The 17,827-nt window shown below is 31.2% G+C and overlaps 1 protein-coding gene, 1 long non-coding RNA gene and 1 pseudogene across 3 annotated transcripts; 2 read left to right on the forward strand and 1 right to left on the reverse strand.

Annotated features, from left to right (window-relative positions):
- Positions 1 to 303: 303 nt before the first annotated feature.
- LOC125865612 (uncharacterized) lies at positions 304 to 3,826 on the reverse strand. 2 transcript variants are annotated; one of them, XR_007446370.1, is made up of 4 exons: positions 3,697 to 3,826; positions 3,343 to 3,388; positions 1,874 to 2,049; positions 304 to 553 (listed from the first exon to the last, which is right to left on the reverse strand). It is a non-coding gene; the product is annotated as an uncharacterized LOC125865612 (long non-coding RNA). The 2 variants fall into 2 exon arrangements; XR_007446369.1 differs by having other exon boundaries at positions 304 to 562.
- Positions 3,827 to 7,596: 3,770 nt separating this feature from the next.
- LOC125864034 (E3 ubiquitin-protein ligase MBR2-like) lies at positions 7,597 to 8,393 on the forward strand (annotated as a pseudogene).
- A 3,880-nt stretch (positions 8,394 to 12,273) lies between these two features.
- On the forward strand, positions 12,274 to 12,741 carry LOC125864036 (uncharacterized). The gene has a single exon (XM_049543984.1). The coding sequence runs from the start codon at positions 12,274 to 12,276 to the stop codon at positions 12,739 to 12,741; it is 468 nt and encodes a 155-aa protein (XP_049399941.1).
- Positions 12,742 to 17,827: the final 5,086 nt, after the last annotated feature.

The following is a 17,827-nucleotide window of genomic DNA, read 5'->3' on the forward strand; positions in this document are numbered from 1 at the left end:
AAATGTATCTAGTTGTTCCCCCATCCTCGAGTTCTATAATATTATACATGAGTTGATTTATCTGTAATGTTATACATGAGTTGAGTTCTATAAGCAGCAAGCCAACAACCTTAATTCCGTTGCAAGAACAAATACTTAACAATTAAAAAAAAAACACGATTGAACTAAAACCAAGAATTTTTTTCAAGAACAAAACTTCCCCAACTTTTTCAGGTGCCAAACCATCTTGTTTCACATAAATCAACTCATGTAAAACGTTATAGAAACAAATAATCACCAAATTAAAAAAAAAAAATGAAAATTATAACGGAAACACTGAAATAAATACAGAGGAAAGAGCGCATATTGTGTGTTATTTTGTGAAGGATAAATCTGCAGCCATAGAAAAGATAGTTGGACATATGCTTGTCACAACATCTTCGCTAATTAGAGATAATTAGAGCATATGTCCAACTATTGTTGGTCAGCCTCCTCCCAGTATATTCACGACATCTTTGGTAATTAGAGATTACGGCAAGACGAATATATATCATACCTTCATCTTTTCTCCAATCTGAAGACCCTGATCGGCAATAATATTCTAGAATCAGAGAACTGTACGGGAATTAAGACTATGACTGAACTAATCAAGTACATTAAGAGAAATTTGAGCAAGAATTATAACTTAAATAGTACTAATAGACAAACAAAGCCAAGTGTCATGGCCTTTACGTCTTTTTGGATAGCTCTAACACCCATCACCAAGGATGCAATTGAAACTAATCCATCATTGGCTCCTAGAACAATGGCTCGAACCCACTGTGTTCTTTGAGGATAGTCAAAATCCTGCTCTTGTGGGCATTATGATCTTTTGGAATGGTAATTTGGACTTGGTTTTGATCAGTCATTGAGAAAGTTATAACTACTTGTTCGTTAAAGAAGCAATTCGTTATTAAAGATTAAAGATGGATGTTGTATGAATACTCAGTCAGCTCTATTTATAGAGTAGGATGATCAAAAAATTAATTAAACTATGCCATCAGTTATAACTACATTTATTGCTTTCTTCATTGATGGTCTGCTAGCTCAAATCTTGCATTTGTTCCCATAACACAGAGCAACAAAGAAAGAAATAGGGAGAACACTTGTGAATGTAATTTAGAAATTCTTGTTTTGTGTTAAATTTTTTGGTTCAATGATTAACACTGAATCAAGTATACTTTGTGCAAATGCTTCTTTAAAATAAACTTCTCCTAGTAATTAAAGTATATTTTCAGCCGATGATAAATCATAATCTGTGTTACGGCACACACATGTGAGCTCTTAGTGCAAGTCACCTACTTACAATTCTTAGATTTTTCTTACCTTGAATTACTTCATATATTCTTTGTATTTAAGGAGGCAAACAGAATACAACAACATGAATTCATGAATAATGAAAAATGGTAAAATTCACCTGCTACATCTGATAAAATGGGTGACCGAATGCAAGAGTTTTCTACCCTAATAGGAAGACTAATTTGCACCTTTTTACTTTTGAAGTTCAATAACTTGCAAATGCACAAACTTTAGTCCTTAAATCACTTAATAGAAAAATGAAGACATATTTTAAGTTACTCTGATCGAAAAGGAGCATCTAATTTGTTGATCCAAGTATCTGATCAGCACTAAATTACTAAAATCAATCAAACAATGAACTATGCTCCAATTATCAACTAATTAAGATAAGCTATATGAGTCCTCTATATCTATTCTACTCTATTCGAGCCCAAATCATTTCAATATGCAAATAGAGAAATACAATTATCATCCTGATATCTTCTTAAAGAAATTTACATCATGAAAACATGAATTAGAAACCAATCCAATGAACAGAGTTAAAAAGATAATGTACCTCCCCGAATGTGCCTTCACCAATGACTGTCAACAATTCAAAGTCATACATTCCAATTCTATGCCTCTGCAATTCATAAGTTTAGTCTCCCTCTTCTCCAAATTCCTCAGCATCTTCTCTCTTGATCATCATCCGGTAACTATGCTTTTTGTGACTTCCTCCGCAACGCTCTTCGCCTGAAACACACAAACATAGCATAAAACAATTTAAAAGTCAAAATACAAATTATACATATTGCATAAATAGAATAACTACATCTTAGTTTCAAACAAGTTAATATAGACTATATGAATCTTCACTAACCAAATCAAGATTTACAAAATAAAAATTAAAAAAAATGAGAAGTACAACAACAAGAACAACATACCCAATGTATCCAATAAGACACAAACCTTACCTTTGCCTCATAGAGACAAAGGTTGTTTCTGATAGACCCTCGGCTTATAACACATTTTCGAACAGTTTGAAAAAGGGGAATACCAATATGAGAGCAGTAATTACAAAAATCAAATAATGCGAAATAGAGAACATTACACAGCAGACAGAAGAAAGAACAGTAACGACAATGAAAAAGGAATTTCAAGTTCTCTATATTTCCTATCCATGAGTCTTTGATAAGGTCAAAAGACTCCTAGAAAGTAAATGATATAAACATGACTAAAAATATATTCCTGATTAATTGGTATTGCCTAAATAAATCTAGTCATTTCATAATGAATCTACACAATATTACATAGGAAAAACCCTTTCCTTGCAATCTTGCAAGCCTTGAAGATAGTGTTGGTAATGATTCTCAATGATCTGCTTAGCAGCAGCTGCTTCTTGACGGGTGACTGGTGAGGAAACATAGAATTTTGGCTCCAATGAATTAAATACTTGATTGGCTTCTTTCGTTTGATCCAAACAAAAAATTTCCACATCCCAAATTTGAAATACTAAAAGTACTAAATAGAATAAAACAAATAATATATAAAGGGTGTCTTGTGTAACAACAAAAATGAAAAAGAATCAAGATTTGGAATCAGTTGGTCTATGGCGATAGTAAATTCAGTCGACAAAAGACTATATTTGTCTGTTTCTAGTTTAACTTAAGAAGTAATAAAATGAGAGAAGGAGAGAATCGTGAGAGTGCTTAAAAAGCTCTTTTTTTATTTTTATCCAAATATTTCAGAAGTGTTTAAAAGTTTTTTTATCATAACAACACTTAAATAAGCCAATCCAAACCAGCACTAATTTTTTTTCCCAGAAAGTTGTTGTTTTTCTTAAGTCTCAACTGAACTTCCAAGATTCTAAAGTGATCCAAATGTTCTTAAATAACGACAAATTCCAAGATAGTAGACTCAAACATGTACCCATTTGACGAACTCCTCTAAAACAATGCTCTCATGTGCTAATATCAATCTTCATATTTTATCTTCTTTCTAGCATGCCAAACTGTAAGCACCATCATAGCATCCAAATATACTTACTGAATGAAAAGGTGAGTGTAAAGGATGAAATGGCTCAAGGTTCCACCTCATACAAAACATCAAGAATCAAGAAAGAAATATGAAACCTAATACTCGCAATAAGTAATTTCAGCAACGTCTAATCGGATCATGGTTAAATAAACTCTCTGTGCTATTGGTAGTTTATAAAACAATCAAACATGTAAAATATCAATTTATGAATTTGCTTACCTCAACGAAATGATAATCTATAACACCATTGATATTAAAATTCATATCTCTAAAGTTCGGTAATTTTACACTAATAGTTGCAATTAATTCATTTCAGAAATGGGAATTACAAAAGAATTTGGACAAAAGTAGCAATTCAAGAACCTGATTTTGATAATTCTAATGCAATTAAAGAGCCATCCAAATGCAGGAAAACCCACTTCAATAAACTCTTACGAGGACTTCTCAACCCTGCAAATTGATGGAGCAAAGAACCAAATAAGAGATATTGTAAATCGGAAACAAAGGAAATAGAAATAGTACATGGGTTTTAAGCTGATAAAGATTTTTCTAGACTGATAAAGATTAAAAAAAAAAAGTACCATCAATGTTTCTAGAATTACCTGTGTTGTTATTTTTATTTATTTTTTACAAATAGAAATTTGGAGTGAGATATCCTTAGACTTAGGGTTTGGCATATACGTGCTTAACGTCGAGATGTTTTTGGCACTAGGTGCTTAGTGAGACATCTCCTGCCACTTTGTTGGGAGTGATATTCCCTTTTGGATTTGAATTCCGTTTTGGACAATTATCCAAATGTTCACATAAGAGTAAAATTCCACTCATGTTTTCTATTTGATCAGCACTGAGTTGGTTGATCTCATACTACATCATTTTTGCTTGTTCTGACAAGCTTGCTAATTCATCTCAAATTTTGAATAACTTGTGGCTTTTGTCATCTATGGATTGTTCCACATGTTGTATTTTTTCATAGATCATGTTAATCAGGATTTGTGTCTGATTGTCTATATTGGACGTTTCTTGATAAGAAATCTGCAAGAGAATTGTCAATTCCTTTAATATATTCAATTTTTTTAAAAGAATAAAATGACAACAGAACCTGTCATCGATGTAATCTCCTGTACTGAGGCTCAGAAGGAAGTTTGTTAAATATTAGTCGTTATACATGAGTATTGTCAGTCCTAATGATGAATTGTTTAGGCAATAGAAAAGTTGAAAATTTTCTTATTCCTCTAACAATTGCTAATAATTCTTTTTCATTAGTTGAGTACATGACTTCTGCTTCATTAAACGTTCCGTAGGTGTACCTGCAGATTTCGTTTAAATCTGTTTGTAATAACGCTCCCCAATGGTAATCGGAGGCATCTATTTGTAGGATTAGATTATCCTTTTCATCTAGTAATCTAAGTTTTGGTAATTTTTCACATTCTTCCTTTAATTTTTTAACACATTGAGTGTGTTCTCCAGTCCATCCAAGTCTATTGGATTTTCTAATCAATTTTTGCAATATATTTCTTTTCTTTGCTAATTCTGGGATAAAGTCTCCTGCATAGTTAAGTCATCCTAGAAATCGTTGTATTTCCTGTTTAGTTGTCAATTTATCAGGAAATTCTATAATCTTTTTAGAAATGTGAGTTTGGAGTTCAATTCCATTTTTTGAAATAATCATTCCTAAGAATTCTATTTCATTTTTATTTATTTTTGCCTTTTTCTAGCTTAGAATAATCCCATTTTTTAAACATATTTCTGAAAATTCTTTCAAATGTGTTAGGTGTTCTTGATATGTTTTTGAACATATTAGTATATCGTCTATGTATACTATTAAGAATTCTTTTTCGGAGAAGATTTTGTCCATTTTTCTTTGAAAAATTTGTGGAGCATTTTTCAATCCGAAAGGCATCACTATCGTCCATTAGGCATACTAAACGCTGTTAACGGAATGGATTCTTCTGTTAATTTTATCTGCTAAAATCCACTTTAACAGTCGAATTTTGAGAAATAAGTTTTTCCCTTTGTGAGGTTTATGAGATTGTTTTTTATTTGGGATAAAATATCCGTCAAATATACAATTTTTATTTAGCTTTTTGTAGTTTATAACCATTCGAGCCTTTCCTCTTTTTATCTCAGCATGATTTCTTACCATAAACGCTGGACTGCTATGAGGACTTTTACTCATCCTAATCAGTTTTAGGTTGATTAATTCTTTGAGTTGTATTTTGAACTCAATTTTATCATCTTCGTTATAGAGCATGAGTTTTACTCTAATGATGATGCTGGGGTCTTTAAGTACTAAAGTTGCCCTTTCTTGATTCTTTTCCCATTTTTCTAATGGATTTTCACCATAAGATTTTTGTAGATTTTCTTTAATCTATTCTAGATTAAGACATTTACACGAGATTTTTCTTAAATTTTCTAAATATTTTCTCTTATAGTACCAGGACAGGCACATGGACAAGGCATGGACAAAGAATCTTATCCTGTCGGCTATTTATTCAAAAGACCGTCGGTTAAGGACTGTTTGTGGTCTAGAAACTTGCAAGCAAGCTTCCATATATATATATATATATATATATATATATATATTATTATTATTATTATTATTATTAAAAGTGGGAAGGTTTTAGGTTCAAAGTTGGATTACTATTTTACTCTTACACTAAAATTAAATATTATGAATATCTAATTAATTAAATGCTAAATAGTAATCAAATCATTTTATACTAAATACTAAATGTGGAAAGGTGTTAAGTCAATTATTAATATTATTAAAAATAATATTGTACCCCTACATACACTAAAATAAAATATTATAAAACATCCACTTGATTAAATGTTAGATATTAATCACATCATATTATACTAAATACTAAAAGTGAAAAGGTGTTAAGTCAATTTTTTTTATTATTATAAAGCATTAAAGGTAATGTTTATTATTATTATTATTATTATTAATAATAATAATAATAATAATAATAATTTTAATAATAATAATAATAATATTAATAAGTGAGAAGCCCCCAAAATTTATAAAATTGAATTACAAAAATATTCATAAAAAAATAAATTACATTTTTACCCCTCATCTTAATACTATTCCTATACTACTTGCTACTAAATAATAAATTTACCTACTAATAAATGAATTAAATGAGAAACTGATTGACCCTTTACCTTTTACTGTTAAAAATTACTTCCTACATGTTATATGCTAAATGATAGCAATAAAAAACGTTTTTAGGTAGAAGTTTATTAAATGGTGAATTATTAGTATAATGAATGTATTCATTGAAAATAAGATGTTTTCACCTTTGCACCTCTTATCATTTTGAAAGTTAAAGAGTCACATGTGTTGAGTGAATATTTTGACTGCATATTTTCTTAAAATTGTCAATTATCAAATTTAATTGATAATAAACTATCAAATCTTCTCATCAATGACATATTTATCCATAATGAAATGGTAAATCAACAATATATATAGCTATCAACGTTAATAGAAAAAGAAATGGAAGCTACATATTTAACAGGTAAGTTATAAGTTATTTTCTCTTATTATTTTCTATGAGTAGTTACGAAATTGTGTATTTTGTTTACTCAAATTTTAACCAAGCAACACTCTTCACTATTATCCAGTATGAAATATAGTAATAAAAATTGTGTACTAATTCTCTATTTCTTTTTCCATATATATTGTTACGAATAAAGTGTTAGAAGAATGTGTATGTTGTATATTTTTCTTCTCTATTTTTTGTGTTTTCTCTAATAGAATTCTTTAGTTTAATTTTCTATGATATTCTTATTGTTGTAAATTTGTATTTTTATTTACGTTCAAGTTATTAGCCATCTGTGATTTTATTGGAAGTTTGCTAACTACTCATCAAAATTCAAAATTTATAATTGGTTGCTCAAATAAATTTAATTTTAATCGTTTAAATGGATCTATAAAAAATCACAAGGGACACACGTGTTCAAAAATTAGTGTATATATATATATATATATGATTCAATTTAGTAATTATAGGTATTCTATTAACCAAAAGGTAAATATATATCATTTATTAGACAACCAGAACATCTTTGCTCTACTATTTTAATAGGTGTATAATGATTCCAAATTGTAAAGTTGAGGTTGTATATATGCCCTTTCATCATATAGTAACCGTGTCAATTTATTAGTTAAGGAAAAATTATGGTAACCGTGTCAATTTATTAGTTAAGGAAACATTCTGTTAAGCGTGTCAATATTTATATTACCGTTATAGGATGCGCTTAACCATTTATCTCTCTATGGAGCCAAGTGTTTTGGTACTGAATTCATATTTGCAGCTCTCTTTTCTTCATTCTGCAGAACCCCAACTTAATCTTGTTTCTTGTCTGTCGCTAAATTTTACTTTTGTTTCTCTATTTGTTGTTATGATGAGTATGAATTCTGGTTTTATTGCTCATTCGGATAATGCTCTGTTTCTCATACATGCTCAATACATTGATGGTGTCTTTGTCAACTGATGATACTGCTTCTCTGTTTCCCACAAATCCTCATCTTTCACAACCCCACAATCATCGCTCAAGAAATTCCTCTCACCGTTCAAGAAATACTTTTCGTAATCACTTGGCTCCACTTAATAACTACTCTGCTTTCTGGGATCCATATACTTATCATCAATTCATTGATGATTCCTATGTCACAACTCATGATGTATGCCAATCAATCAATAGTTGCTATGCAAAACCTTGATCGCAACTTTGGTAGTCGTCTCAGCAGACAGCCATTTGATTATAGAGCTTTGCTTGATCTACCTGAAGTAGGCCAACACCAGGAGGAAATTGTGATGATGAAAAAAAGAAGTCATTGTGGTAATAAGATTGAAGTTGATTCAGAAGAGATATGTTCCATATGTCTATCTGAATATGTAAATGACGAGACAATTGGTACACTCCATTGTGGACACGAATATCACGCTACTTGCATAGAGAAATGGCTGCTGAGGGGCAAGAAGAATTGTCCAATTTGTAGATCTTCTGTTTTGACATCACAGCAACATAACTTTACTTTTTATTAAGTTGTTAGTCTTAGCTAGCTAGACATTTATTTTATTGGTCATTGGTTAACCATCTAAATTTGAACAATTTTTGTTCAGTTGATGTAATGATTTTTTAGTATGAAGTAATGTTTAGTGACTGTCATTTACAAATCTTTCGGAGCTATAGCTACTCGATTTTAAAATGTGAATATCAGATTAATATTGCTTCTGAACTTAACTCTGTGACACTATTTAAATTTGTTGACGTATCAACTTTCTTTCCCCACTTCATTTTCAAGGTTACGTTGGGGAGTATTTATTTTGCTATGTAGTTTCTCGAAATGATTCATTAAACAGAGAGATATAACTATAATTGCCCCCTTCTTAATCTTCTGCTCCACTCTTACATAAGATGAAAATTTAAATAACGGAGAGTTTGTCTCTGGCTGTATCTGTTCATCTTAGAAAGATATCAAATGATGAGCACCAGCACAAATCATTTTAAATTTTTGACCAGAAATCATAGTGGCAACAGTGAACACGTCGTCAATTCCATTATGACATTGACACTGATAAGGTCAGTATCTACCTAATTTTGTACTTAGTTCATATATGTATCTTCCAAATGTCTCTTTGATTGCTTGTGGAGCTATACGGTTTAAGGTGATTTTACATCTTTCGAATTTACAAATGTCTCTTTGATTGATCTGTTCAGATTAACACGTAGCCAAAAGCCTAACTATCCATCCATGGAAAAAATCTCTCTCACATCAAAAATAACCATTGACCTACCAAATGATCATGGGGTAACTTTAATGAGGATGATATGCACAACTATAATGGTTCTTTTTGCGCTTGACGGGGCAACCAACATGACCAGTACCTCCTCCAACACTTCCAATTTTACCCGAACCAATACAAGTTCGAGATGTTGATGATGGAAGTAGCAAATATAGTTCTGATGAGGCAATCTTGATGAGGTTAGCTGATTTGAGTTGAAAATAAAGGCTAAGCTTGATATTACTTCTCCTTGCACAGAGCAGTATGGTTTCTTTAATAGCCTCACTATTGTATGACTACTCTCCTCTCACACACCAGCTACCCCTGCTCTCGTCAGTCTACATATTGGGGGCCATTTTAGTTTCTATATCATGTTCTACAGCTTTCTCTTCCGTGTGCGACGTTTAGTAAGCAAACTATTCACTGCTAACTATTTGCAATATTCGTCTCAACTGTGTGCTGGCAAGTCAAGATCAAACTGTTAGACACAAGGACAAACTTATTGATGATCATAAGCAAAATCTTCATCTGTATTAAAAGAAGAATATTTGGAGTTTCTATGTTTGATTGATCCCCATAGGCGGAGTTAGGTGGGGGTTCATGGATTCGGACGAACCCATTCGCTTTTCCGTAGACCTTATATTTCTATTAGAAAATTAAATAAGTATATATGTATATTAACTTGTGAACCCCCGACAGCTCAGTGGTGATAAAGGGTGGTGTTGTGGGTTATTGAACCCCTCTATCAATAAAATTTTCCCATTTCCTTTTTAAAGGAAGCAGGTTTTGCAATATTTATCTTTTCAGTCCCAAAATATAGAACCCTCAAATTCTTTATCTTGGCTTCGCCTCTGTATAAATGATCCCATCTCCCTCGCATCTTGTAGTGTTACAATTCCTTGATTGGTCCTGCATTCAATATTCATAACGTTTAAACGGTTTTAATAAATATCCTACTGCAGTTCTTACATTTTCAAAAAGTATATACATATTAATCTGATCTGAGATTTTGCTTTAGAATAATCTCAATTTTCACAAACAAAGTAATATACGTTGCAGGTAAAATCTTATAATTCTTTTCCGTGGCAAGGGCTGTGGTGAGAGAACTGGCTTTAAACATGGATGTCTAATTAGTAAAAATACATATTTTTGTTTATTCAGGAAAAGAGTGCAGGAGCAAATGGAATGGATAGAAAAAATAACAAGTGCTATTAGTTTGCTACTAAGTTCCCAAATACCTGAAAAGGAAAACTAAGAAAATAAGTATATAAAGGATAATTATAACCTTTCGGTTGATGAGTGACTCGAATCAAATGTGAGGTTCTGAAAGAGCGATTACATATATTTGGAGGGACGGATACCTTGCTAGTACGATGTAATTGAGGAGTTCGGAAGGTCGGATACCATGTCGATATGGTACACGGACCAAATTGATCCCCTGCAGGCAGGGGCAGCGCTAAGTGGGGTTCATGGGTTCGGACGAACCCAGTAACTTTTTTGTAGACTCTATATTTTTACAAGAAAATTAAGTAATAACTTGTGAACTCCTAATAAAATTGATGAACAACTCAATGTTTAAGGAAGGGGAAGGAAATTTAGAATCCCAAACTCCGTGAAAATTTTATAATTGACACATATAGGACTAATAATTATAAGTTATGACATTATTCTTTATTTTTAAGTTATAACAATAAAAAAATTACAGGTTTTAACATTTTAGTAAAAATAAAATAAAAAAGATTTATAATAACAGTAAAATATAATTATTGTGAAAAACAAATAAAGTAAAACGGATATATTAGTAGTAAATAATTTGAATTCATTAATGATAATTAATATGTGCCATATAGGAGATTCATAAAAAAAATGTTTAACTTAAAGCAGTTAAAATTCGTTCAAAACAGATTTATTTTCTTTTGTTAGAATATTTCTCTCTCTTCTCAATTTTTGCTCTAGTTAGTCGTGACTCTCATCTAGTTCCTATTCGTTTTTATTCAATAATCTTTATTTTCTTGTAATGGACGACTTCTTATCAGTATTACTAAAGCATGGTGATCGATGGGATCCTTCATGTTAATGTTCTTTGCAATTTTTTATTTGTATTGATTTACTAACCAAATGTAAAAAAAATAAAAATTAAGAACAATGATACGTATAATATTTTTAATTATGACGTTTTTGGTATGCACATTTATTTTTTGAAATTACATAAAAAATGTTTGAAATTGGTATATATTTTGGTATGAACATTCATTTTTTTTGTATGTTTCTGGTTAAAAAAATTACATGAAATTCATTTGAAATTGGTATATTAGTTATACCACGTTGGTACAATTTTGGCATTATATTGAGATGAATTTCATATATTGTTTATCTAATAAATGAAAATTAATAGTTAGAATTAGTATTATTTCGGCATAATTCTGTTGTGAAAAGGCGATGACTTATGGGATGAAATAGTTATAATGTTAGCATGAAATATGTATGAAAAGTGTGCATAAAAAATGTATGAAATTTGTGTACTGATTTTATATTTTTTTTGTGTATAATAATTTTAATTATGACGTTTTTTTTAGATGTATAATGTTATATTTTGGTATGAACATTGAATAAAATCCCTAAAAATGTGTAAGAGATAATTATGATTGATTATTTATTTATATCACTTAATAATAAAAATATAATTATAAAAGACTAATTATTTAATAAAGTGCGATTAAATTGATTTATAAATAAAAAGTGATATATTATAACCCGCAATTAAAATGTTATAAGCAATAATATTTTAAAATTAGATTTAAAACTTGTAATATTGCCCCTTAAATATATATGTGGGGTGATTTTTTTTCTTTAATGGAATAAAATAGCTTTATTTATTTGTAAAGCCCAAATGAGCATGAATTTAATCAATAAAATTTATGTGTCTATAGTGATATATTTTTAAAAAATTTTAAAAAAATCAAAAATATGATAAAAGAAATCAAAAATAGATTTGGAAAAATAGTAGTAATAGTTTACTAACCCTAATCGTAGTAACTTAAAGGAAACATTCTCGTAACCCTCAAGCATTTATCTCTTTATATATGGTCTCTCTGTTTTTCTCATATTGCAATTGAATTCATCAATTAAAAGCAAACTTATGGATGATTCAAGATTTATTGCTCGTATGGATCCTGCTCTGTTAGTAAGACATGGTGAATACATTGATGGTGTATTTGTGATTGATGATGCTGCTCCGTTTCCCACAAATCCGAGAAATTCTTCTCAGGGTTCAAGAATTACTTTTGGAAATCATAATAACTACTCAAGGAGAAGTGATGAAATGAATGACATAATGGTCACAATGCGAAACCGTGAACGCAACTTTGGTAGTCGTGTCAGGGGACAACCATTTGATTATAGAGCGTTGAAGAAAAGAAGTCATTGTGGTAATAAGATTGAAGAGATATGTTCCATATGTTTATCTGAATATGTAAATGGCGACACAATTGGTACGCTCCATTGTCGACACGAATATCACGCAACTTGCATAGAGGAATGGCTGCAAAGGGGCAAGAAGAATTGTCCAATTTGTAGATCTTCTGTTTTGCCGCACACACAATCTTAACTTGTTTTTAATTAGATAGATTTGTTGTTTAGGCAAAGTGATAATTGAGATTGATTCTTCTTTATACCGCTAATATATGAAACTTTTGATTTGTGTTTAGATTTGAGTATTAAATTGTTTGTTTGATTATTAAAATTCAAATAACAAATTATTGATTTTGTTGAGAATATGTCTTAGGATATTGTAAAAATAAAGCAGTTAGCTACTTTTAGGGTTTTTAAATTATTAGAGTCGTATATCCTATGTGACTTGAATTTAGGAGTTAGTTCTTTAATTTGTTATTTAAATTTTACTGATAAGTTAGTACGTATTTTATTAATTTTAGTTAGGAATTATATCTATAAATGTAAGTCTCTGGATTATTAATAAATAATAAAAAAGGGAAAATTACAGAAATCACATACTTTTAAGGCAAAATTACAATTTATCCCTTAAAAGTTTATAATTACAGACATCCCTCAAATAGATACAATAATATAAGCGCTGATATACTGATGCATAAGATACATTAATCGTTAAGTAAGATACATTACATTTTATACATGATACACTAAATCTGATGTGCATTTTATACATGATACACTAATTTGATGCGCGAGATACACTAATCTGATGCGCGAGATACACTAATCTGATGCGCGAAAATGAGAGATTTCGGAGATTTGTAAAACTTATAGGGAATAATGGTAATAAGTAAACCAAAAGGAGGGATTTTTGTAATTTTTCCTAAAAAATTTCCTTTAACAATATATTTTTACTCTCAAAGTTTTTCTCTGTTATTTTCTTAGTTTCTTTATTAAAAAACTAACAATTGGTATTTAGAGCCTTCTTCTTGAGAAATCTGTGAGTAGAAAAATGGATTTCGAAAATAGTTTTTACCCTTGCTATTAAATATTATTTATCATCTAACACATTTTTCAAAGCATTAAATTTAATAAAGTCAAAGTATAATATAGTAATATTACCCCTATTATTTATTGTTTCTTAAGGGGCGTGTCAAGTCAATAGTGGACAACTATTGTTAGACAGAGTATCTGTTTTCCAAATCATTGGTGTAATTTCCTATGTCTTTTCGTGCATAACTTGGACTTAATTTTTTTTAACTATTTCGAAATAAAAATACGACAAAAACTACTCTATGTTTTAGTTTGGTTAACTTGATTCGAAATACGAGGGTTAAACTAATTAATGTTCAGTATATATTTGGATATAGAATCCTCAATTTCTTTTTAAAGGGAAAATTTACCCTGAAATTTTGTGAATTAGAGTAGATATTAGGGTTGCATATTGGTTGATTCAGTTTGATTTTGAAGTTTATCGATTATCGATTTGTAGACATATTAAATCCTTATAGAACCATTAAAATATCGGATAATCGATTATAGATTCATTGGGTATTGATCGTTATAGGCTTAACCATTAAGATTCACCCACAAAAATCATTGAAAATCACTTAGAATCAAAGTGACAATACCAAATGAACCATGCTAATGAGTTGACCAATTACATCTTGCTCAAAAGTAAACACCGACACCTTGTAGGATAACCAAGAGTTTGAGACGATTAGAAATGAAAGTATGAAACTAAATTCTAAGTCAAGGACTTCATATACCGAATGATATAAATATAGTTTATTAATTTACTATCGATTAATCTGTTAGGAAAAACTCTCAAATCATTAAGAACAGATAACCCGATATAAAAATATACAAAAATCGTTATCAAAACCGCTAAACAAATAACCTATATTACTGGCAAATCAATAAAAAAAAATTGTTTGGATTATTGATTTTGAACAATCCCAGTAGATATGTCTCTCGCTAAAAGAGTTGTGCATGTATGCCATCGTTGTCTAACAAAAGGTACATACATACCCTCGTCGTATAACAAATGGTGCATATTTGTTCTTTTCGTTATCAAGACAGAAGTTAAAAACAACCATTTGTGGCTTTTTAATTTCAAAAAATGACAGATGATTTTGAAAAATTAAATTATACATTTTTTTACCCCTCCAGACTCGAAATAGACCTGACCTAACTAAAATAAACTCAATCTCTCTTTTATTTAGACCTCACCAGTTCCAATTTATAATTGAGTAAGAGAGGGATTGCATTTTTTCTTCTGGGTCGAGTATAGAGGGGGTGGGGGGTTGGTGAAGTAATTCTTTAAAGCCACGTGACATTTTTGTAAATTAAAAAACAAATTTTAGGTTCTTTTAGAAAAAATTCACCAAGTATAAGTCTAAAAATCAAAAGGGTTAATCTGCACTATATTTTAACGAGTGGTATATTCGCTCAAAATCTCATAATTGGGGATATATTTGCTCCTTTTTCTTTTTTCAAATAAAATTTATATGTTTAGAAATTACAAAAGTACCATAAACTAAGACACAACAGTTAACAATTCAAAATATTTAGAAAATTTCTGCAGAACCCTCTATTCTCTTTTGTGTGTAAGTGGTACAATCCTGTTTATTGGATATGGCTAAAAAGAAGCAAAAATTGCGTGTGATTTCAAATGATCATTACTCAATAAGTTTTTGCTTAATTGTAAACATCATCCTCAATCGGAACATACCTAAGGTTTTATAGTTTATGGGGTGTAGATCGATTGGTTCAGTTTGATTTTATGTATTATCGATTCAATTTATCGATTTTTGATTTTGAAATACATTAAACTAATGATCAAATCAATAAGATGTTTTTAATCGATTTATCGGTTTTGATCCTTAATGGTCCAATTTCGATTTATCCAATAAGAAAATATTTATAAAATAAATAAATGACTTCTCCAATAATTTGACGCAACAAGACAATAATGTAACTTTACCAAAACGCTCATAAAGTAGAAACAATAATAACTAACATCAAGAGAACTATACAAGTGTAACACAAAGAGAAATTAAGAAGAATAGGGTTTGATCTTAGGCATATTTATATGCCTAAGTTGTCAATATTTGCCCATGAATCGATTAGATTGAAGAATGATCTCTAGTCATTAGTTTAATTCTTGGTGTAACTTGTGATGATTGTGCACTTACACACATGATTAGTTGTTTCAGGAACTCTCAAGGGAATTGGAGTCAACTTGAAGAAAAGATATGAAAAAGAGCATGAAAAGCGACTAAGGATGAAGGCCCCAGGCCAGGCGCATTGCTAGGCGCGAGGCGCCAAGGGCCAACATTCAGAGACCTTTCTCAGGCGCGCTGAGAGGCGCGACGCGCCAAGGCCTAACATTCTGGGGCCTTTTTCAGGCGCCCTAAGAGGCGCGGCGGTCCAACACTGATACAGCTGGAGCATGTTTGTGGGGCGATAGGAGGCGCGACACGCCAAAGGAATCCTAATTTTTCAAGCTTAAGCTGTGTTAAAAAGGATTCCTAGTTGAAGTAGATTTTGTCTCAAATTTTCCTAAACTTATAAATAGACCCATTGGGTTCTATTGTAGGGGAATATTTTGATTTAGTGTGCAAGAGCAAGAATTCAAGGTTGTAATAGGTTTTAATCCTTTAACTCTTCTATTTTCTGGAAACTACATGAACTATTGTATCTTCTTATTTTCTAATAGCATGAGTAGCTAAACGCCCTAGTTATGGGGCTGTAGCTACGAATTGATTGTTGATTATTTGAGGTTGTTGAATTAATTTTCGGTTGTTAATACAAGTTACTTCTATATTCTTATTTTAGTATTTTGTGATTGCGCACCATAAGATAAATCTATTGTCTAATCTTAAAATCGGAAGAAGAGAGGTTAGATAGACCAGAGAATATAGAGAGCTCGGTCCACCCATTAAATTGAAGTGATTAGTGTTCAAGAGTGACGCCCAGACGAACACCTTGCTTGGTTACTAAATAGGATGAAATATAAATGCTCGCCAGTTAGTCTATTTATCCCCGCTCAACGATGTAGTTAGTTAGCTAACTGGGGTAGGCGACGAGACACGTATAACCCGAATCATATCATCAACCCTATAAACCAGTAACTTGACAACTAAAATTAGTTCTAAGCCAATAATATGATACATGATATTCTTTATATGTTACAGCCCTGTAATTGCTTTTAACTTGCTTGAAACATTATATCAAAGTCGCCATTCACAATTAGTTACTTTCAATTAGTGCATAATTATTAGTAGATAAACAATAAATCATCTACTCTTGAAAAGGTTAATTTTTACTTTTAGTTGTAGAATTAAGTGAATATAAGTTGATCATAAGTCCCTTGGGAACGATAACTCGTTTCTTTAAGAATTTATATTACTTGCGCGACCACGTACACTTGTGTGTATATTGGGGAGCAACAAGTTTTTGGCACCGCTGTCGGGGACTTAGAAATTGATTTATATTCGATCTTCTTAAGTTTACAATTAGAATATTCAGGTATTAATTACTTGATCTTAGCTTTTTTATTGCAGACACTTGATTTTCAAGCCTAGCTCGGAAGGGAGAACTTGTCGAACCTTACAACGAACCCGAAAGAGTTTTACGCCAGCGCAGAAAAATGAATCAGGGACGACAAAGAGAATTTGGGTTAGGTCTTCCGGGAAACATTGATGATGATACTCAAGGCAACTTGAATAACCCGAAAAATGTGAATAACCAAAGGAACCCGAATAACCAAGGAGTACCGCCTGTCGTACCCGCAAGACCAGTTCGTGATGTGACAGTCCCACTCACAGCCAATTTGGCATCTAGCATTAGGAAACCTCCACCGGGGGGTAGATTTGAACTAAAGCAGAGCATGGTACAGATCCTCCATTCTAATGGGTAATTCACTGGTCTCCCCCATGAGGATCCTCAAATCCATCTTAGGACTTTCATAGACATTACTAATACATACATCCCAATTGGAGTCTCATCAGACTATGTAAGGTTGACTTTGTTCCTATACTCATTATTAGAAACTGCAAGGCGTTGGTTAGAATCTGAGCCACCAAACTACTTGGGATGGTCTAGCAAAAAAGTTCCTGAATCGATTTTTCCCATCCAAGAAAATCGCTAAGCTGAGGGGTGAGATAATAAACTTTGTTCAAAAGCAAGGGGAGGACATGTACCAAGCATGGGCATGTTTCAAACAAATGTTGAATGCT

This window comes from Solanum stenotomum, chromosome 5 (assembly GCF_019186545.1).
Source record: "Solanum stenotomum isolate F172 chromosome 5, ASM1918654v1, whole genome shotgun sequence".
NCBI lineage: Eukaryota > Viridiplantae > Streptophyta > Magnoliopsida > Solanales > Solanaceae > Solanum > Solanum stenotomum.